We start from the raw sequence: 22,794 nt of genomic DNA, 5'->3' as shown, positions 1-22,794 counted from the left end.
CTAGGAAAAGTTTCTTCCTCTCTCCAAGCTGCTATGAGATTTTCTACAGGATCTGTCACCAGAAAGAGAGTAGGATAATATGTAATAATAAACCTACGATATGTCAGGCAGATAGTGTCTCCTTTTTTGGGGTAGAGAGAAGCTGAATAACTTGCCCAGTCACCCACCCAGGGGGAGTTGGGATCTGAACTCACATCCGCCAGGCTCACAGCCTCCCCACCCATGGCACCCTCCTCCTTCTCACAGTAGCTATGATGCTTGAACAACACATCCTCCCCTTCAGGGCTCCTGGGGAGGCCCCAAATTACCACACACTATTCTCACCAAGAGCCCTGAAATTCCAGGGAGAAATCATTTTACCTGTTAGGGTACCTTGGGCCTGTGAGACTGCTAAGGGCCTAAAACAATATATTTTTTAAAAACCTCAAAAGGTTTATTGGCTCCAAATTTGAAAAAGAAAGCTGCAAAATTAAAATGAATATTTAATAACATAGCTACAGAGAGTCATGTCTACTAGCTGACCATAACTGAATTCAACTCTAACATAGTTATACATATAAATATGGTATAATAAAGATTTCCAAGCACACATTGAACCATTTGTAAAAAAATAGAGTTCAGAATTGTAATAATCCTTTGCATTTTTAAACAACAACCACCAAAATGTATATCCTATATGAGAAGGGAGGTGCGTTTTGATGTGTTTGTTACGACATGGGGTCTTAGAAGGTCCTGGGGTGGCGAGAGGAAAGGAATCTGGAGAAGAGCAGGGGACAAGGACGCACGCAGAGACCTGTCCTCACCTCCCAGCTGCTCTGAGAGCAAGTCCACAGCAGCCAAGGCCTGCACAGCCAGCCTCGCCCACAGCAGCAGGGCCTCTCTGGATTTCTGTATCCCAGGTTTAAACAAAGCCCTGAGGGATGCCCGCCCAGCAGGCTGAGCCACCAAAGCTCTGGGATCAGGGGGAACAAAAGCAGAGGGAAAGCAGAGTGCTGACAGGGCCGGAGGGCATCAGCCGCAGGGCTATAAAGAGCAGGGCCATAGAGGAAGTGGCACCAGATGGAGACCCAGACCGTGCAGCAGGAGCTGGGTGAGTAAGGCCCTGAGGGGCGCTCTGGTCCTTCCTTTCCTTCCCCTGCAGAGACATGCCCAGAAGGGGGACCCCGTCTTCCTGCCTTGTGGTCAGAGCCTCTGAAGATGGCTGGAGAAGATTAGGGAACTCTGGGGGAGGTAGTCTTCTCTTGCCACCCCAAGAGGAGTCACTTACATGACAATAACCACTACCCTAGCAACCATGGCTGGGAGGGGGCATAGGGCCCCAAGATATGACAGGCTCCTGGGGCATAGGGAGAAGGTAGGGGGGCAAGAGCTAGGAAATGCTTGTTCAGAGGTTCAGAATGGAAAGTTACGCCACAGAGTTTATATGCATCAGTCCCTGGGCCAATACCAGCCAGAGGGAAAAGCCATGAATGGCTGTTCTGAGTTAAGAAAACTGATGTACACCTGCCTGTCTTCTTTCTTCCCTCCCTCCTTGCCCTCTCCCCCCTGTCCTTCCCTCCTTTACTCTTCCTATCATCTTTTCTATCTACCTCACCTCTATGAGCCTCCTCATCTGTAAAATGGGGATAATGATAGTGCTTCCCTCATAGGCTCATTGTGAAGATTAAATGTATTAATGCATGTAAAGCATATAGGACAGGGCCTGGCATAGGGTGGGCCATTGTTAAGTGTTAGCTATTTTTTTTTTAAATAAATTTATTTATTTAATTTATTTATTTCTGGCTGTGTTGGGTCCTCGTTGCTGCGCGTGGGCCCCCTCTAGTCGTGATGAGCGGGGGCCACTCTCCGCCGCAGTGCGCGGGCCTCTCACTGCAGTGGCCCCCCCTGCTGCACAGCACGGGCTCCAGGCGCGTGGGCTTCAGCAGTTGCAGCACGCGGGCTCAGCAGTTGTGACTCACGGGCTCCAGAGCACAGGCCCAGCAGCTGTGGTGCACGGGCCCAGCCGCTCCGCGGCATGTGGGATCCTCCCGGACCAGGGCTCAAACCCGTGTCCCCCGCATTGGCAGGCAGACTCTCAACCACTGCGCCACCAGGGAAGCCCAAGTGTTAGCTATTATTATCATCCTCTTTTCTTCCTCACTTCCCTTCGATAAGTCTTTCAATGCCGCCTGTCCCCCTCCTCAAACACTCACCACCCCAACATGGGCTCAGCATGGTGCTACATCAGTCACTCTGGAGACCCAGGCCCTGCCATGGAGATGTTCACCCAGGACATATTCAATAGGAACACAGATCAGTACTGTGATGAGTGCTGGAAATGAGGAAAGAAAGCAAGTCACCATAGGCTGGGGAAAGCAGCAAAGTCTCAGGAGGCAAGACCAAGGCTGGGTAGGTCTAGAAGGCAGAGAAGTAGGGAGGGAACGGTGCATGGCCGTGCACAGCTGGTCAGTTTGAGGGCTGTGAGGAGCCAGGTGACAGTGAGACCACACACTGGTAATATGAAGGGTCTGGACTTGATGGTTGCCAAGGGGTTTATATTGGGGTATGTAAGACTGAGGCGATGCTGCCACTGGCAGCGGGTGCCTGGAGGCAGGCAAGAGGACGAGAGCCACGTTTATCAAGTGGTCATGGCATCTGTTCAGTGCTCTACCTGCGTTATTGCTTCTAATCCTTACAATAACTCTGCGCATAGAAGTTTTACCGATGGAAAACAACTGAGGCTCAGCCAGTGAGAGGCAGAGCCAGCATCCCAACCAAAGTCTGTTTATTGGACTTCAAGCTTCTTTTACTTTCGCCTGTGCTCTTCCCTCACCCCAGAGGCCATGTCATTGGTGTGTGTTCTGTCTTCCAGAATCCCTTCCAACCACCAAGATGGCTCACACTAACCCCATGCCGGGGTCTGTGGGGCCATGGAAGGTAAGCCCATCCCCATCACATGGAAAATTGAGGACTCCATCAGGGCAGGGGGTATAATATCACCTCAGAGCAGGCCCCAGAGCTGTGCTTTTCCATGGGACAGTGACCGACCAATAAAACACCAGCTTGTAGGGGAAGGGTTCACCCAAAATCCAGATGCTGTCTCAGGAAGGTTCTCTCAGGGTGCCCCATTTGGACAGAAGAAGGATGACCCCGGAAGCCCATGATGGGTGGGAAATGATACCTAGTTTTCTAGGTCAATTTTCCTCCACACTGCTAAAATCATCTTAAAATAGAGCAGCCTGAGTGGATTATGACATGGAAAAACTGAGGGCCCAGAAATGAGGACAGATTTGCCACCAGATCCCAAATAAATGATTGGACTATGGTCTCCTGACTCCCAACGTGAGGTTGGTTGTAACCACTGCCTGAAGTGGCTGATCCTCAGCCAGTTTCCCTCAACACCCTTACCTTCCTCACTGGGTCAACTCTTGAGTCCTGTTCACAGCTTTGGGAGTTGTCCTCTAGCCAGGTTCAAGAGCCAAGTTCTAGTTCAAGGTATGAAAGGGGTTTATCACAACTCTCCCTTTACTCTTTAGGTTTCTATAGCAGGTGTGTCTGGAGAAGCTAAGAAATAATTCACAGGGAGCCCTTGGGTCTCCCAGATTCCTGGCTTCTGGGCCACACTTATGCAGGAAGCATGGTGGAGTAAGAGTCCACAAATCATTGGTATGTCCACTAGGCCAGCTATCATCCCTGGAGGACAATTCCTATCAGAAACCAATCCCCACGCCTCATCCCGACTGGGCATGTGAACACCGCCAACCAGTGCTATTAGCTCAAACCCCTTCTTAACCCAGTCTACACTAGAAGAGACCTCATCAGGCCTCCTGGGCTGCAGCTAGTGATGGAAAACATAGGGCCAGACACAGGTTAAGATGTTGGCCTGGGCCTCTGTTCTTCCTGATGTACCACTTTCTCCCTCTGTTTTCCCATTTTAATCCCATTTCAGATAACCATCTATGACCAGGAGAACTTCCAGGGCAAGAGAATGGAGTTCACCAGCTCCTGCCCAAATGTCTCTGAGCGCAGTTTTGACAATGTCCGGTCTCTCAAGGTGGAATGTGGCGCGTGAGTATAGACCTCAGCAGAACATCAGGCCCCTTATTTCTGGTCCCTTCAGACATGTGACTATAAAGGTGGAGATCAGGGAAGAAAGATGTTCCCCCAAACTCTAATCATTTCTGGGAGAGAAGCCTCCATACTTAAGTAATCTCAAAAAAAAAAAAGTCACTACATGCGTAATTTAGTAACTCAAAGCTGGAAGGAACATGAGGTTCTTAGTGGCTTGGTATTAGATTTGGGGGGGATTAAAGAAATATATACCATGGGGTGGGGCAGTGATGGTAATCAGTTCTGTGCTTCTGGAGCCCATAGGCTTCTGCCTGGGATTCCCTCAGAATAGCCACAAGCCCCTTGAGTTTTTCTTTCCTACAGAAAACAGAGAGGAAACTATCAAGCTACAGCTTCACAGCTAACTCCCCTCCTTCATGTCCCAGAGCAGACACCGTTAGCTAATTTCTCTATGTAAAAAGGAACTCAACTCCAGAGAGTCATATTAGTTCCTAGCTAGTCTTCCAGGAGTTTCTTGGTGGTGGTTAATCTCCTTGGCAAGGAAGACCCTCTCTTGTTTTGTCTTCTTACTCTTGGCAGGTTAGTTGAGGCCTTGATCATCAGCCTGAAAACACAAAGGCAAGGACTCTACTTTGGCCTAGGCAGAACTGGCCGTGCATGTAGATAGGCTTCCACAAGTTGCTCACCCCCAAAATTGAGCTCTTCAACCCTTAAAGTAAAATTCTTTAAGGTGTCATCAGTAACCAAGACCTGGTTGTGAAAAATCAATCTGAGGTGTTTTAATAAATAAGGTATAGGTATATATAGGTATGCAGAAGAACCCACAAAGTGACAAGGAAACAAGAGACTAGTCATTCATCAGCTGCCTGTTCATCCCTTTGCTTCCTTAGAAAGAAGTCAATAGGTTTGGCTGGAGCCAAAGCAATAGTCAGTCACTAGATCCTGAACCTGGAGCTCCAAGTAGAGAATAGGTAACTTCGAAAGGAAATATAATTTTAGACTGACTTTGCTAATACTCATTACTCAGGCCAGTGAAGTACACCTCTTCAGTGGATAATCCCAAAACAAATATATTTACAAACCCACATAGTGCAGCTGCCAGCTCATTCTCCACCTCTCATGATAAAAGTATTACTTTGTATGGCTTTAATTGGATATTTTACCCCACTGTTAACATCTAAAACAAAAGATGCCTTCTCCATGAGGCCATGTAAGCCCTGAACACCATGAACAAACACCATTACTTGTCTTTGGCAGCTGGATTGGTTATGAGCATACCAGCTTCTGCGGGCAACAGTTTGTCCTGGAGAGAGGAGAGTACCCTCGCTGGGATGCCTGGAGCGGGAGTAATGCCTACCACATTGAGCGCCTCATGTCCTTCCGCCCCATCTGTTCAGCTGTGAGTCCCTGAAATTTTCATTTCTGTGCATGTGGGGGATGGATAAGAGAGGGTGCATATGGACTGACACTTAGGTTATTTCCCATCAGTTATGCTGAAATGTGGCAGGAAGGATAAAAGTATAAAGAGAAAAGAAAAACACTGCTCCCTTAGTTTCTAAGTTTACCATTTGTTTTTCTCTCCTAGATGGTATTTTTATTAACCTAAAAGTAAGGGCTTCTTATAGGTGGCAGGAAGTGGATACTCAGGAGCCCAGATCTTCAAAAGTGCAATAGGATAATGAGTGAGAGCACTTACCATGTAATAAAAGTAAATCCTGGGCCAGTTAAATTTCAATCTGTGTAGCATTTTACCTAGAAACAGGGAAATGCTGAAGTAACCCTTTAGTACAGTGGGATGACTGAAGAAGTAGGCAAGAGCTCCAGCACCTCTTATCTTTGATTCCTAACTTTCTTGTTTCTAACACTAAGCATTATTCAATCATGCATCAGAATGGGATGCTTTTAGTCTTTTGGAGAATTCAAGCAGAAGCAGGATGACCTTGAGGGGTGTGTTGAAAAATTATCCCTACATTGGGAGTAAGGCTAGGCTAAAACCTTTTCAAATGTTCATCTATATCATGTGATTTTCTCATGATTTTAGCTGTTAATGATCTAATCTTAGTTTAAAGTCCTACCAAAATTCAAGTAGTGGAAATGGTAAACTAAACAGCTCTAGAACTAAAAGGTATTTCCCTATCTGGATGTGTTTTCATCTCACTTTAACTCCGATTTTTTTCCTCTAATGTATTGATATAATTTACACATAGTAAAATGCACAAATCCTAAGTGTATATTCTTATGAGTTTTGAAAAACATGTATACCCACATAACCAACACCCTAATCAGATAGAGAACAATTCCATTGCCCCATAAAATTACCTTGTGCCCCTTTCCAATCAATTGCTCCTTTCCACTTGCTATCACTAAGGCTAGTTTTGCCTGCTTTTGAACTTCATAAAGGTTAGTCTCTGCCTTCTTAATGCTTGTGTAGTCTTCATATCCCCTACTGGACATTTACATTGTTTCCAATGCCATGCACACCCACAAACACGTAGGCACACATGGACTTAAATTTCCTATCAATTTGTGGTATCTTTTCCACATTGCAATTAATCCTTTGGTTGGCTATGTGTTTCAAATATTTTTCCTGCTGTCATAATTTTCTTTCATTGGTCTTTTGTTGTTCCAAAGTATATCAGTTATTTGTACATTTTAAATGTTATGGTATTGGGACTTCCCTGGTGGCGCAGTGGTTAAGAATCCGCCTGCCAATGCAGGGGACATGGGTTCGAGCCCTGGTCCGGGAAGATCCCACATGCGGCGGAGCAACTAAGCCCGTGTGCCACAACTACTGAGCCTGCGTTCTAGAGCCCGCAAGCCACAACTACTGAGCCCACGTGCCACACTACTGAAGCCTGCGTGCCTAGAGCCTGTGCTCCGCAACAAGAGAAGCCACCGCAATGAGAAGCCCGCGCACTGCAACGAAGGGTAGCCCCCACTCGCCGCAACTAGAGAAAGCCCGCGTGCAGCAACGAAGAACCAACGCAGCCAAAAATAAATAAATAAAAAGACCTTAAAAAAAAAAACTTAAATGTTATGGTATTAAATTGGATTAAACAGGATTACCCAATTTTTAAAATCTCTGTATTGCCTGAAATATTTTTACAATTAACGATCATGTACTTCCTCCTGTAAACCAGGAGAGTTTTGAGTTTGATAAATGTGGTAAAGAATTACAATGACAGCCTTAACACTGGTACTAAACTTTAAAAAATTTCTTTTCTGCATTACAGAATCATAAGGAGTCTAAGATTACCATCTTTGAGAAGGAAAACTTTATTGGACGCCAATGGGAAATCTGTGATGACTACCCCTCCTTGCAAGCCATGGGTTGGCTCAACAAGGAAGTTGGTTCCATGAAGATACAATGTGGAGCGTAAGTGCATCTCAGTTTTTCCTCCCCCAGACATTCCTCTATGGAAGGATTTAGGTTGACTACTCTCATACCTTTTTTCATAATCAAGGTTAATTTTCAGCTGGCTGTAGGTATCTGCTCACAAATGGTGCCTGGCGTATTTAGGATGGCTCTTGTTTTCTAAGCCAAAAGCCTTCCATATCATTGTGTTGAGGAAAGAGGCTCAGGTTTGGGGGTCTTGACCAGGTTCCTAACTAGTTTTAATAATCCAATCTGCTTTGGCTTTTCTAGCTGGGTTTGCTACCAGTATCCTGGATACCGTGGCTATCAGTATATCCTGGAATGTGACCATCATGGAGGAGACTATAAACACTGGAGAGAGTGGGGTTCTCATGCCCAGACTTCCCAGATTCAATCAATTCGCCGTATCCAACAGTAGTGGATTAAAAGCTCCAAGTAACAATTTCCCAAGCATGAGACCTTGCTAAGCAATCTAGAATGAATTTTATGTTCTGCTCAGATATTGCTTCCAAATGTTAGCTGCTGAAATCCACAATAAATGTCATTAAAAAAAACCCAACAACTTTGTAGACTGAATTAACTACCATGCTTTACAGAAATCACATTTACATGGCTGAGAATCTTAAAAGACAAGCTTCAATAAAACCCCAAGTTCCCTTTTGTGTCCTTGCAAGTCACTAACCTGGCCAAGGACAATGATTCCCTATTTCAAAGAACATGAAAGCATATAACCCAAATGTATCAGTCTATATAGTGACAGACACACTTTTGGTAAATGTTTTTTCATCTTTTCTAACCCCGACTCTAATGTTGATGTTAGCACTGCTTTTTTTCACTTGTGACAAATCAATGCTAAACAAACTTAGGAAGTTTCTCAAATATGCATTGCCATATTGCTTAATTGCTTAGCTCAATTTCGGTTTCTTATTTCAACTGGAAGAACATAAGGCTCAATGTCATGAAAAAAGGCAGGATAGCTGCTCTCACAACCGATTTTTCCATACACACGCCAATTCTTAAGTACCTTAATAACCTGTATGATTAGAAAAAAAACCATGACCTATGACCATGCTATATTTAAGACTTAAATTATTTGTACATTTGACACTTTGAAAAAAATATTATCAATGTCACGATCTTAACTTAGTTTTCAGTAGTTTTTTTGAATTAAAGCACACAAAAGATGATAACACAAACACCTCAGAAACTTTAAAATTTTTTATTCAACAATGTACACTTATTGTCTCTTAATTTGATCTACAAATTTCTCAAGTTTTTTTCCTGATAAAATAAGTAAATCTGGGTATGGATGTAGAGTGTTTGTAATTTGTATTTTTAAAACACTGAACATGAAGTAAGACACCAATAAAGGAAGATCATCACGTAACTGACACTTCCTCAGAATCCATGACATCAGAAACAGCTATGGCAAATACCTAAGCATTTAGCAAAAGGGTAAATTTCTGGCCACTGTTCTTGTATCTAGAAAAGGCCTATCATTCTGACTGGGCAAAACAAACACTGAAAAAACATTTTTTAAATTGGGAGATGGAAGGAAAAAAATCCTCTAACCTAATTGTAGCCCATTAATTGTCCTTTCCCCCAGATTAAGAGGTAACTCAGCTCCTAAGTGCTGATGCACACAAGACACAGAAATTACTTTGCTCCTCCAATAACATTCTAAGACTGAACATGTGAACTACTGACAGATGCTGAGGAGTAGCCATAGCCATCAAAGGTGATGCTATACTCCTGCATTCATGCCTTTTAAGGCCATGCATTATGGGCCACCTTTCACATCTTGACTAGTAGACTTAGATTTTAACTGTCACTTTCAGTGAAGGTACAGAAGGGTTTTGCTGTGTTTTCAAAGACAACAACATACATTAAGAGCACACTTGATGATAGAGAAGTAATATTCTTCTATACACAGGAAAAAGCTACAAAACAGAAATATTTCTTTTATATCTAGGAGCAAGGGGAAAATACCATTAGTATTATCTCTACTTAAACATATTAGCCTCTTCTACAAAGGTCCGGAAGAGAATATAAAAACAATCTTTTAGAAGATGATTTGACAAAACCTGGCCAGTACATCTACACAACCTTGAAGTACACATACATGTGAAGTAAAGCTATTTAGTACATGCAGACTGCAGCAATTAAACCAAATCAGCTCAGTTTCTAACTTGTTCTAATCAGCTTGGGCAGTTTTAAAAAGATACACATCATCTTTAACCTGTGCTTTGATCTTTAAACAACTGAATGATTCTTATCTCAAGTCAGTCATTCATTCAGTAAACCAAATTTATGCTAAAGCAAAGGTAAAAAGGCTATCCTACCTTTAAACCAGGTTTAGAGGTTTAACATAGAATTGTCACAGAACTCCACGTGGCAAAGGTCCTTCCTTCACTTCAGTTTCAATTACTTTCCATTTCTATTTGATCAAATAAACGAAAATTTCATTGAAGAGTATCCAACAGTTTGTAAAGTTGATAAAACTGCCCTGTTTCAAAAAAAAGCCCTTTAGTAGACATGAGTCAAGCTCTCATTTTAAACCTATGTTATTAAAATAGGTGCCAATTTTCCTCTCTTCTAGTTCCACTGATGAGCTAGCCCAGAACTCTGACTTTGAGCCATGTTTCTAAACATGGTAAAGCTAAGAGCAGCAAAGTAATAAGGATAGGTCACTTTTGGTAATGACACACAAATTAAACTTTCAAAACATGTGCATAGCTTTATTCATCTACTTAGATCTAACCTTTTCATGGAGCTTCGGCAAAATTCGAGTGTGCAAAATGCATTTCTAAAACGTAATGCAAGCAAAGCTTTTCACATTTACACTGGCAGGAAATACAGAGAAACTAACAAGTCACAGTAGGGAGAGTTCAGATCTTTTTTTTTTTTTTTTTTTTTAAATGACAGAATTGCACAGTTCATTATTTTGAGACAATTGTTGCAGACATAAATATTTAAAATTTTCTAAGCAAGGTGCTTTAACAATAAAAAATTTTAAAGTTGGAAAGAGCCAATAACTTGGATCATAGCTCACATAGAATTCCAAACGAAAGTGGACTCCATTATCTCCCTAGATTTTGCAAACAATGCTTTTTATAACACTAAAGGAAACAGCAAGCTGAAACTTCTTTCAAAGCACACAAGAAATGGTGTCATCACATTACTTGAAGAAGGTGCTGAGCGGGGAGGGAAAGGAAGTGAAGAATCCTTTTACTATTTCCCACTACAGAACAGCCACTAACAGACTAAGGAAAAAAAGAAAAAAGAAAAAGAAACAACCAAAAAAGTAAATCAAATCACTTCCCAGTTTATAAAATAGTTCCAGTTTGTGACGAGATCTGTAACTTTAAACAGAGAGCACCAGTTGGGCAATAGAATGAGCATTTCATACTGCATAAAACTTAGTGAGGTGGTAAGAACCATCAACTATCTCAGGCATTGTAACATGGCCTTTCCAATTTTTTTTTTTAATATACATGCAAGGCACATTGATATAAAAATAGATCTCTGGCCAACAAATATATTAAATAAGCAAATTAAAATTTTGGCTTTGCAATATTGGCAACATCAAAATATAATCAGATAGCTTTGGACCACATCTCTCTCTCATATTCTTCCACCCCATTTGGTGTTTTTCCTCCATCATATTGGGTTCAATCTCCTTCAAGTTTGAGTATGTGCTTGAGAAATGATTTTTCCTCTTGTCAAGTAGCAAAAGTTTATCTTTCCTAAGTAAAAATACGCTAGAAGAGCAGAATAGTTGGTTTTGATTGATTTGATTAAACTAAATCGGATTGGCTTGGGGCAACATTATTTCTCCTCTGTATACAAACAAAAATAAGCTCCCAGTATATATAGTAGACAATTGTTTTCTTTCTAAAAGATCAGCAACAAACCAATGATACTACTTCCTTTAAGCCATTCTTCCCAACTCCTCTTTTTGAGGCAGAGGGAATAACAGAAGCAAAATTAAGATTTAAAAGATTTTCAGTAGTAGAAGACATTTTAAGGCCAAAATGTGTAATACTAACAGAATTTGTATTTTCCTAAGTTAACGTCCTTCACAGGCCAATACCATAAATAATTTGCACTGATTCCCTCCCAAAGAGAATTTTTAAATTCATTCACTTTTGTTAGTGGCTGTGCTACAGGAAAGGTATCAAAGCAACCTATAAAGGTATGGTATATAGTAATGTAAAAAGTGCATCACATTCTTGATTTTTCAGTTTCTCATAGCAGCAGCAGGATTAATCCAAGACAGAAAATAGTTGTATTCTCATCCTAAAAATGCAACAATACCTAATGAAATGTATTCAATATCATGAAAGGATCCTCCTCCACGGAGGATAAAGGAAACAGACAAACAGGGGCAAACTAAAGGCATTCATTCATATTTACATATTAAACCACTTTTGTTAACACCAAATCTTTACACCTAGCAAAAGAAATATTTAAGAATAAAGCAGACATTACTAAAGCAGTATCCATTTTTGGAGCCTTTGTTTAGCACCTGAGGAGAAAAGGATTTATGGAAAGCTCTGCAATTTACCTCAAGTTGGTTTTGTTGGTCTACAGAGTAAAATTTTGACATGCAATCAAAGTGAAACTGAACCGGAAAATAAATGTCTGTAGCTATTTTAATAAGGCTGTAGAAAAGGGATACTGCAGTACTATAAAATGGCTTTAGAACTCTGGAATAAACAAAATCTTATGGATAAATAGGGAAGTCTGAATCAGCAAACCCACATGTGAGGATGGCTGTTCCATAGGTTTCTAGCCCATAACTGCTATTTTGACGCTCCCAGTAATGCAAAAGCAACATACCATTCATGCTTCACTGGGTGTTTTTATTGTGTAGACAACTTAAAACTCTATTTATTCGTAAGACCCTTCTTGAGTAGCAAAATGGTGTGAAATTTAATTTAAAACTCGGTAAATTTTGAGTGAAGTGAAATTTTGCTTTTGAGTGAAGCCAATGATTCATCATTCTTTAAACCAACCCAGGGTGGTCCTGGTTCTCACACATCTGAACAGATTGATGTATATTTAAAAAGAAACATTTTAAGATACTTAAAGCAGAAGCCCATCTTTCTCACTATAAAAGAATCCTGGTGCTCTGTCAATTAATTACATTAATGAAAATAACATCAATATTAAGAACTAATGATAACCTAATGCATCTCTGCAAACAAAGCAGCTATTATTCTTCTAGTCTTATCCTCTGCCCCTCCCCTTTAAACAAATATCACCATTTTTTGGGGAAAAAAGCTGAGCAAATTCTACCCTTTCTTTTAAAAATTCAACAGTAAAATTATGGGTAGGACTATTAAAAGACACTGCCTGATCAGAATCTACAACTGGTGCAGCATTAACAGACCTGATCATAATATGTATTTGTCCCACTACAGTGTCTGTTTTACACAGTTAGCACAGGTATACAAGAGGGATCATGTGTTATTTGAGGATATGGCTCAGTGGCATAACTATTCTCATAATCCTTGGAAAGTGTGGACTTTTAATCTATCTCTAAAACTTGAGGAAGAAAGCCTTGAAAGAATGACTTCCTCCTTATTTAGAGGAATTTAAAATCAAAGTCCTCTTCTAAATTTCCTTGACTGTGGCCATTTGGTACATGACATACAATTTCACTAAAAAAGTTTACAGCAAAAAATAAACCATTAGATGCCTCCAACTGGGTTAGCAAAAAGCCGAACAACCAAGCACGCAACTACCACTGCTATGTAACGTTTTGTGAAAGAAACACATTTTGTACTGTGGACAACACTCATTGAGGTTTGTCATATTTTCCCTAGAAACTGTTATTTGAAAAAACAATGCAGCACTTTTTTTCCTTTATAAAGTTTTTGCAGATTCTGTGATGATTAGGGTAAGCAGATGATTAAGGAAAACAGCAAAATTCTAAACCTCGCCAGCCATTTACTTCAAGGAAAAACAAACTGCCATTAACAAATTCCTAGTTATTGTCTATCCCCTCCTAGAAAGTAGAGGAGGAGGAAGGGCTAACTACAGATGCTGTAAATACACTGTATGTGAAAGCTCATTATTACTGAAGTCAGAGGAAAGGCTATGGAATTAACTTCAGTTCAGCAAAGTGGGGTGAATGAAGAGAAAGATAAATACACCCTGTCTTTTGTGGGGAAGGGGAATTATTCAAGACATCTACAAGAGAGTGGTATGTGACACAGACACCTACAATCAAGACAGATTTAAAAAGAAATCTTCACCCTTAATTAGTATCTTCATAGCTATTAAAAAAATAGGTCATGATTTCATTCTTAGTGCCATTTTTCAAATACTACCCTTTTAAGGATTAAAACCACCTGACTTTATTCTGTGTAATGAAAACAAATGGCACAAAATAAATACAAGTTCATTCTCTGAATACTAATATAATGTCTTACACACATTCATTTACTAATTTTTAATATCTCCTTCTCTCTCACACACACAAGCACTCAACAAACACACACACAGACACACACCTTTTCAGTCTTTATAATGGAGGGATGTTAAAAATCCCCTCTAGACTGTATTTGGTTTATGCTACAGTACTAATACTCTGAGTTGAAGAAAAATTCTTTATACCGAACAATAACACATCAATGTTATTTAAATGTGCTAAATTAATCACAGCTGAAGCTTACACAAAATAATCAGAAAACATCAACTCTTAAGATTTTTTTTTTTTTTAATAAGTGCTCTGTAAGGAATTGTGTGAGGACCTAAGAAAGATTGCGACAAGTAGAGTTAAGTGTTACCAAACAGCACAAAGGAGACATGTCTCAAAGTCCTGCTTGTACCTAGGCAAGTAAGTCCATTAACCCAATGCCCCCAAAATACTGACAGTTAATATGATGGGGCACTAGGGTTCCAGAAAGTTAAGAGACATCCCTAACTCTATACCTCTAACCATATAATCAAGGAAATTTCAGTGGAGAAATCAAAGTGAAATGTTGCATTGTTTCATTTAGAAGTGAGACTCAAAAACCTTTGGACAAACACAGAGATGGGGTACATTCTCTTTTTGGCTTCTCTAAACATGGAGGCCTGAGGGATATGGAAGGGAAGTAGGAAAGCAATGACAACTTTCAAAAGATATTTTCAAGTAAGTGTTGCTTCTAAATTAAAAATTCAGATGCGGGCTGTTTTTTTGTTTCCTTTTAAAATATATATTCATTCAACCTCTGTATATCACAAACCCAGAAAGTTTCTTGTGAGTTGTGACACAGAAGAGCTTTCAAATTCCAGGTAAGCAAAATGGATGTTTAAAAAAAGGAGGGTGACAAGGGGAGAGGGAGAGAATCTGGCCCTAAGGCGACAAGTGGTTACACAAGGCAATTGAACACACAGCAGAACTTTAAAACCTGTAAAACAAACTGGAGCCTTTTTTTTTCCTTTAATCAACCTTGTATCTTTTTTTTTTTTAACCTTTTGAAAATTTTTATTAAAAAAAAAAAACACAAAAACACAGACTTCTTTCACTTCAGTATGTGGTATGATGCATTTTCCAGTTTGTTCAATGCTTTAAAGCTCAAGGATGCCTCTACTTTCAATTGTACATGGGCCTGAAGCATCCTAGCTTTTGGCAAGCAGGCAGGAGACTCAACAAAAATCAAAATAGAACAAGGCAGACTAAATGCAGGGCACATCTGTAAACATATTATACATTTGAAAATTACAATATCTGTAAAAGTGATACAGTTTACAGGTGAAATGAAACTATCTGGAACTGGCCTACCACAAGTTTCTGAACCTGGACTGATACAATAAGTTATTATATATATATATTATGTATAAAAGTTTTGTTTACATCAAGTGGAATTGGCAATCCATGCTTATACTTTTAAAATCTAAGCAGGGCAGAAATCCAGACTATAAAGGTATTTTCTCTACTCTATGCTGAGTCCAACAGCTTCTTTCACAAACTACTCGTTAAAAGCCTCAAATAATCAACAAAACAAGAAAACTCATCCATACTACGGTCGCTCAAAACTGGACATTTCTTAAGCAAAAGGGTTGAGCAAAAGTAGTTACTTTCTCCCCAAATACCCCTGGGGATCCAGTCTACTTTTATTAGAAGACTACATCTCTCTATATAAATGCCCTGCTATTTTAACCTGTATTTGACATACATGGATATACTAATTTCTGTGTGTGTGTGACGCAATGCTATGTCAGGCCAGAGAACTTGTTTTTATGCCACTAACACCACTCAATCTTAAATTGGACCCTTAGTTTCTGCACACACAAAAAAATTTATTTTAGCATGCTATATACAAGCTGCAGTGCAACAGGATGGTAATGTGATGATAAGACAGGGCTAATGCTCTTCTCTGCCCAAAAGAAAATTTCCAGAATTTCACATTATTTTCTTTAAAAAACCCATTTGCTCTAGTATTAAAATATATTTATTAAGATATAATTAGAAGCTAATAAGCTCAGAAGTATAGTGTGAATGGAAACACACCTTCTATAGGCAGGGTTTATTACCTCCTCACTGGCTAAAAACATGAAGTTTCATAGTTTTCATGGACTTTTTTCTTCCCCCTTGAGAAATTAAAAGAGAATTTACAGAAAGGTACAGAAGTTTCTCTTCAGATGTTTGATGAAAAACAAGAAAAACAGCACATTTAGTGTTAGTGACAGAGAGCAAGTCTGGAGCACCTACAGTTGAAAAGCAGAATATATTTTTGCTCCCACTTACACAATTACATTAAAATATGGGCACAGGAGTATTTTTCCATATTAAATATCTAAAGCCAATTGTTTGTTCTGTAACTTTTCTTTAAATGACACTCATGGATTCTTTACTTATTAAAGTCCAATATGTAACCAAAGCCAAGTGAACTATGTACCACCAACTATTCCAGAACTGTAGAACTTCAATGCCCTCCCCTATCCCCACCCCACAAAAAAATAAAAGGAAAGAAAGAAAATATTTCCCCAACAACCCACAGAGGCTGCTTAACTCCTGGCAAGACATGCAAATCATATTCGCTAAAAAAATACACCCCTGCAAACTTCAAGGCATTTTATCCAGCATTCTCGCAGGGCTCATAGTATAACCAAAAGATCAAGGGAGGAGTGGGGGAAAATGTTGAATCATTCTGGGTTCCCCGTGATTAGTGTATCACTTTAGTCACAGAACAAGATACAGAGATCTTTTAAGTGGATTTGCCTTTCCAGTGGGTCATTTGTTGCCCAAGTTGATGACAGCAGGAACTTTAGAACCACGCTTGTTAATAAGTCCATATTCATTAATCACTTGCATTCACACTTAAAAACAAAAACTAACAAAAGAAAAAAGAAAAAAAACTATTCAGTACCAGAGATTAAATAACCATGTGTAGTCTCTTGAAATAAATTTGATTCCTTAAGAAGTCTAATTACTTTCAGGTGCCTTTTTTTAAATAACTATATATATATATGTATATATATATATATATTTGTATATATTATCCTGCGATTCTACTTATGGTTCCTCTGCTGCGTTGAAGATCTAGGAGCATAAAAGCCTTGTGTCCCCCATGAACGGTGGCTCTAATGCTGCAGAAAGGTTACAAATAGGCAGTCTGGTCCTTCATTGATCTGGACTATCCATGGCTTCATTGTAAGTGATTATCCTTTTGGGATCTGGAGGGAAGTTTAAAAAATAAACACATAAATAAAAACAAGGTCTGAAATCCCCAAATGCCCATGTCCAAAAAACAAATCCCAAATAACCATCATCATGTAAACTCCTCTTATGAAAACACAATTTAAAGACCATTTCCTCTTTGTATCAACACATGTGTGATCCACTTTTTCTCACCCAAATAAATCCACCTCAATGGATTCCCAGCATAAAGGTCCTCGAGCCAGTGAGGGCCTCAACGCCTACAGGTTAAGAGGGTTGAGTTCAGTTAACCAGGACAATGTGCTTCTCCTGATTATAAACGTAGCACATTTGAAAAAAGCAGACAAAGGTTAAGTCATCAATAATCCAATACTAAAGTAAACACTTAGATTTATTTTCTTTTGTTCTTCTCAGCAAAATGAAGTCAAAATTTATTTAAGCAATGTGGATTGTCTATTAAGGAACTGTTCAAGAAACACCTAACACCAAAAACTTCAGGCTAAATTAAAGCAAAACTACCAGTTCAGTCCTAATTATGACTTATTTCTTCCTTCTAATTTCCCATAGCACCACCAGACTTTATTCTCAGCAACAGCAAAAACCTGTGGATATCCTAGGTTCAAGTATAAAACAGTCAGAATGTGCCTGGGCAAGGACTCCAGTGTTATTTTAAATTCCCATTATTTATCTGTATGCCCCCCTCTTCTGGAGAGCAATGTTTTTATTACATACTACATCTATCTACCCTAAGAACTTCTTGAAGTACACATGCTTTAATAAAAATAAAACTTGTCAACCTAATAGAAAAGTATAAAGGCCTGAAAATAATATCGAAGAATTCAAGCTCACCTGAGGCTAAGAATCAATCTAACTTAGTCCCGAAACAATATCCTTTCTAGAACTCCAAGGGACATCCATTAGCAGCTTGCCAGGAAGGCAATGCTCAATTCTTAATAGTTAATAACCATTTTAGAGTAAAAAACAGGTAGGTCTACTTCTGCAGGGTATATTTTTCTAGTCTATGTTTTAAATTTGTGTTTGAATAAGAAGGTACACAGAAAGCAATTCAAAATAATTTAAGAGCTTGCTAGTTATTTTCAGGTCATGGCTGTGTTAGACAAAAAAGACCTGGCCTAAGTATAAGAGAGAGGATGGAAGAAGAAGCAATGCTGGAAAATCAGGGAATCTTACTTTCTAGTCCGGACACTTTCTAGTTTATATAGTAACCTCTCTGTGCCTCAGTTTCCTAATTTGTAGTAAGAAAACAGAATTTCTCATGCCTTCAAGTTCTGAAATTCTAGGACTTTCACATTCATCTGAAATTCACTTATTTTAACTAGCAAGGTGGATGGCAAGTGGGATTCAGCCCTGTAAGTGGGCTTTACAGGGCTCTGAAAGCCAAAATCTATTAGTGACTGACTCTCCAAACCAATACTCACTTTATTTCAGGTGTCCCACAACTAACATATTTTATTGTATTTGGAAAGAAAGCACTCAATAATTAAGATAAGCAATTTTCAGTTTTTTGAAAATTCCAAATTATCCAGATGTGGATTATCCAGTCCCTCTGCCCTCCTGCTACTCACATCTTGTTTACGGGAGTGAAGGAAGCTAATCTGCTATTCTGTAGATTTCTAACCTTCTTTTCAGAGAATATACAGCCCAAATAAGATTTTTAAAACAGCTAATATTTTTCTGAACTATGAATTTCAGTTCTTAGGCTACCCTTTGTCTATCACACAAATACAGATAAAGACTGGCCATAAGGACATTTTAGGTAACCTAACCATTCTTACCTTGCTTCTGCAAATTCCAAACAGATTCCATTTCTGCAAAGAAGAAAAAAAAGGATTACTTTTATACACCAAGTTTTGTAGAGCAAAGTTTAAAGCTATGCTTTTCACTTTAAACCTAAAAAACCTAGACGGATTATTGCTGGGCTGGGTTCTATGAAACCCAGACAAAATACTCATATTTTCCTTTAATTCTTCAGAGTGTCATTGAGATGGCCTCAAATGTTGATTACAGAAAATCAATTATTACCTGAAATCAAACTGCCAAGAGAACAATTCTGTCTGCACAAATAGTAAAGATATGCACATGCATGCTATAGATAAAATGATTTTTTTTGTAATAGCTCATTGTTATTAAAAACACCAGGGCTTCCCTGGTGGTGCAGTGGTTGAGAATCTGCCTGCCAATGCAGGGGACACGGGTTCGAGCCCTGGTCTGGGAAGATCCCACATGCCGCGGAGCAACTAGGCCCGTGAGCCACAACTACTGAGCCTGCGCGTCTGGAGCCTGTGCTCCGCAACAAAAGAGGCCGCGATAGTGAAGAGGCCCACGCACCGCGATGAAGAGTGGCCCCCGCTTGCCGCAACTGGAGAAAGCCCTCTCACAGAAACGAAGACCCAACACAGCCAAAAATAAATAAATAAATAAATTAATTTAAAAAAAAAAAGAAAACAAAGTATTTTTTGGCAACCCATCATCCTTCAACAAGGTGTCGACGTCTTTTGAATGAAGCATTCATCAAATTTAATTAAGCTTGACACTTAAAATGCCTTATTAAAATTTTACTTAACTCTGTGTTATAGGTAAGTAGTTCCCTCCTACCAACCCAACCTACCCTTCTTAACCCATAAGGTCAAAATGTCAATCCATACCTATTTATTAATAACACACAACCCTTATCTGTTCCAATTCCATTCAAATGTGATTATTTACAATGTGCCTATTTTAGTATCTTAGAATAAGGGAAGTATGTACATGAACAAACTGTAGTGACATACAGAGAGAGGGCAAGAAAATCTCTACCTGCAAGCATAAGAAAAAGCTTCACAGAAGGGATATTTGAAGTCTTGAGCAATAAGACAGCAGACGAGTATTACACCACAAGAACCTAAGAACTGTTCCTTGAAAGGAGATTAATGTAAACAAAAACTACTTAGTAATAGGAATGACCTATAACTAACATCGAGAATAAGTGCTCTTCCACGGCCCTATAACCACCATTTTGAAAGGACAAAAAGGCGATTTTTATTCTGTATAACTGGACTGTCTGTAATTGTATTCTATAATTTATCAGCAACCAATTATAGTTAAGGAAAAATAAAACTGGAGCTCATTAAGATCAGATATATCTGAACATGGGTTACAGTTAAGGTACAACATAATAGCTCCCCAGGGCTAAAAGAAAGTTAAGTGTCTAGATCTAAAATTATTACTTTTTGTTTTATGTGAATGGATGGGGTCAGGGAATGGTAGAATCACATTCTCCCTGCCCCCACCCCATCAAACTCACTTCTAAAAAACCTGCTAAGATTTTTTGAAAATTTGTCAGAATTGGATGTTTGGAGTAATGGGTTAATTATTCAAAATGATTAAAGAATTATCCAGATAAAATCCCATTCAAGGTATCACAGCAATTCCCTGATTAAACAAAGACTGGGAATAATGCACTGGTTGCCACTTGGTCCAGGAGCTTAGATGGATGCTATGGCCTTTAAATTGCTGAGCAGACGCCCATCTAAAGATTGGCAGGAAAATTCCCATCTCCTAGGAGGTCTAAGGAGAGAGAATTGCAACCAGTCTAATCTGGGAAAAAAAAGAAGATATATCAGGAAAGGAATTCCAGTCATGGCACTCATGTATCTATCACTTCAATATAATTTCTAATCCCATTAGTTTCAAACAATTAGGAGTAGCTGCAATAGTCATTAGAGCTGTTATCTACAAACTTCTGGATCTCAGAATGGCTTACTTGAAGAATTCCAAAGATAAGCCTTTCCTTGGTTGACCTCACTACAGAAAAAATTAATCCGACCACCTTTCCCCCTTTTAAAGTACAGAAATCTCACATTTTGCAACAGATAAATTCCTGAGTTCTGTATACACAGATTACTTGATGCTCATTATTTAAAGTTTGCTTAATGCAAAGATAAATCTATATTTAGTTTTATGTTGAGAAAAGAAAAGAACAATAGAACTTTTCATTGTTATAGCCCGCCTATGCTATAACATTTTCCTTTTTCTTCCCGGCCGAAAACCTCAACCTGCCCCACCCTTTTTTTGGCGGGGGGAGGGCACTACATTCAAGAGTCACAGTAGCAGCACACTATTGTACTTTTAAAGCAGAGTAAACATACACATTTAGAATAAAGACAAAAATAACTATTTGCAAACATCCCATTTCTTTAGTGGATTGAAGACATTTCCTTAGCTTCAACTAGGACATTTAGCTTTACATTCTACTCTAATGATTTTAAATTATTTCTGGCAAGAAAATTTTATTACCCTCAAATACGGGCTCTGGAGTAGTGAATTTGACTATGACTTCTGAGGAGGGAAAAGGGATGCTGACCTAGCTAAAAAATTAGTCATGGGGCAGCCTAGCTTCCAGCCAGGAAATCAGCATTATCTGCAGTGTTGTACTGAGAAATGAATGCAATTCCCCTTCCTGCTATTTAATATCAATTACTTCTATAACTAGTAGCAACTTGATTTCCTTGATTAGAATTTAATGTTTCCATGAAACTCCAAGTTAAGATGAAAAAGAAGGGGAAATAAATCAAATATTGTTTGCAGGATTATATGCCATGCTTCAACCTCTCTAAAAAGACTAACAAGAAGCTAGTGACAGAGAATACATGGGAAAGAAGTGAATGACATTTTGCCCTCTTTTAGGTTACAAACGTTTGGATTCAGACGTTAAATATGAAATGAGTTTCTGTTTAACTTTATCACAAGAGAAGCTGAACAAGTATAAAGAAGCCTACAGAAGGCACCTTCAACTATACAGAATCATAACATAGCATAACATTAATCTTTTTACTTTTAACACTGCCCTCTTCTACACGCATGCACTCACACACACACACGTCTAACTTCCCAGTTCTTTTAAAACAGGAATCACATCATCCAATTATGCAAACAGTTATTGAGAAACGGCCACAGGGTCAAACTTGGTAGGCAATTTTGTCACGATTCTATCATTTAGACCACCACCACCCAAATTTGAAATTTTACTGTATCAAAATTTTAAAACTTCAAATATTTAGTAATGCCACTCAAATGAAGAAAATGTAACATTCAATTTTCTAAAGCAGACTACCTTCTATGTAGTTCCCTATCTCAAGGCTTCCTGTAGTAAATGTCCAATTACCTAAAAGTTCTTAATTCCAAGTGGATTAAAAAGCACTGCTTAGGGGATAGGGATATAGATGCAAAGACAGAGAGAAATGCTCTGCCTCTGTGAGCTTAGTAGAGTAGGTAGGTAGCTTTTCTAGGTAGAGGAAGCATCAGCACAAACAAAGCTTGATGGTATTAAACAAGGTGTACTAATTTAAAGCAGTCAGTCAACTGGGTTCTACATACCACTTGTTTTTGCAAATAAAGTTTTACTGGAACAGAGCCACGCCCACTGCTTTTGCGTACAAGGCTGAACCAAATAACAGAGACTCTGGCTCACAAAGCCTAAAATATTTACTATCTGGTCCTTTATAAAACAAGTTTCCTGACCCAGGCTTTAGCAGTCACAGGTAATTTAGTAAGTCACTAAGAGGAAAAGATTTAGACAAAGAACAACACTATTCACGGAACAAAGCTGAAAGTCACCAAGAAGGAAAGATTTAGACAAAGAAAAATGCCTTTTTGCTATTTTGGGGAAAGAGCACAAAGCATTCACAAAGAAAAGTTTATTATTTAATTACAT

The 22,794-nt window shown here is 39.1% G+C and overlaps 2 protein-coding genes across 2 annotated transcripts in view; one reads left to right on the top strand and one right to left on the bottom strand.

The window, feature by feature from the left end:
• The first annotated feature begins 1,059 nt into the window (after positions 1 to 1,059).
• Positions 1,060 to 7,844, top strand: CRYBA1 (crystallin beta A1). The gene is made up of 6 exons (XM_061175779.1): positions 1,060 to 1,090; positions 2,852 to 2,916; positions 3,929 to 4,047; positions 5,308 to 5,449; positions 7,284 to 7,426; positions 7,697 to 7,844. The coding sequence occupies exons 1-6, from the start codon at positions 1,060 to 1,062 to the stop codon at positions 7,842 to 7,844; spliced, it is 648 nt and encodes a 215-aa protein (XP_061031762.1).
• Positions 7,845 to 8,659: 815 nt separating this feature from the next.
• The window catches only part of NUFIP2 (nuclear FMR1 interacting protein 2), a 29,028-nt gene continuing 14,893 nt past the window's right edge, over positions 8,660 to 22,794 (bottom strand). The window contains exons 3-4 of the mRNA XM_061175339.1: positions 18,878 to 18,910; positions 8,660 to 17,098 (exon numbers count right to left, since the gene is read on the bottom strand). Of these exons, the coding sequence (XP_061031322.1) occupies positions 17,046 to 17,098; positions 18,878 to 18,910 (86 nt within the window). The 3' untranslated portion in view covers positions 8,660 to 17,045. The remainder of the gene's footprint in view (positions 17,099 to 18,877; positions 18,911 to 22,794) is intronic.

The sequence above is a fragment of the Eubalaena glacialis genome, chromosome 19 (genome assembly GCF_028564815.1).
Source record: "Eubalaena glacialis isolate mEubGla1 chromosome 19, mEubGla1.1.hap2.+ XY, whole genome shotgun sequence".
In the NCBI taxonomy this organism is placed as follows: Eukaryota; Metazoa; Chordata; class Mammalia; order Artiodactyla; family Balaenidae; genus Eubalaena; species Eubalaena glacialis.
This window is presented reverse-complemented; position numbering and strand designations above follow the sequence as displayed.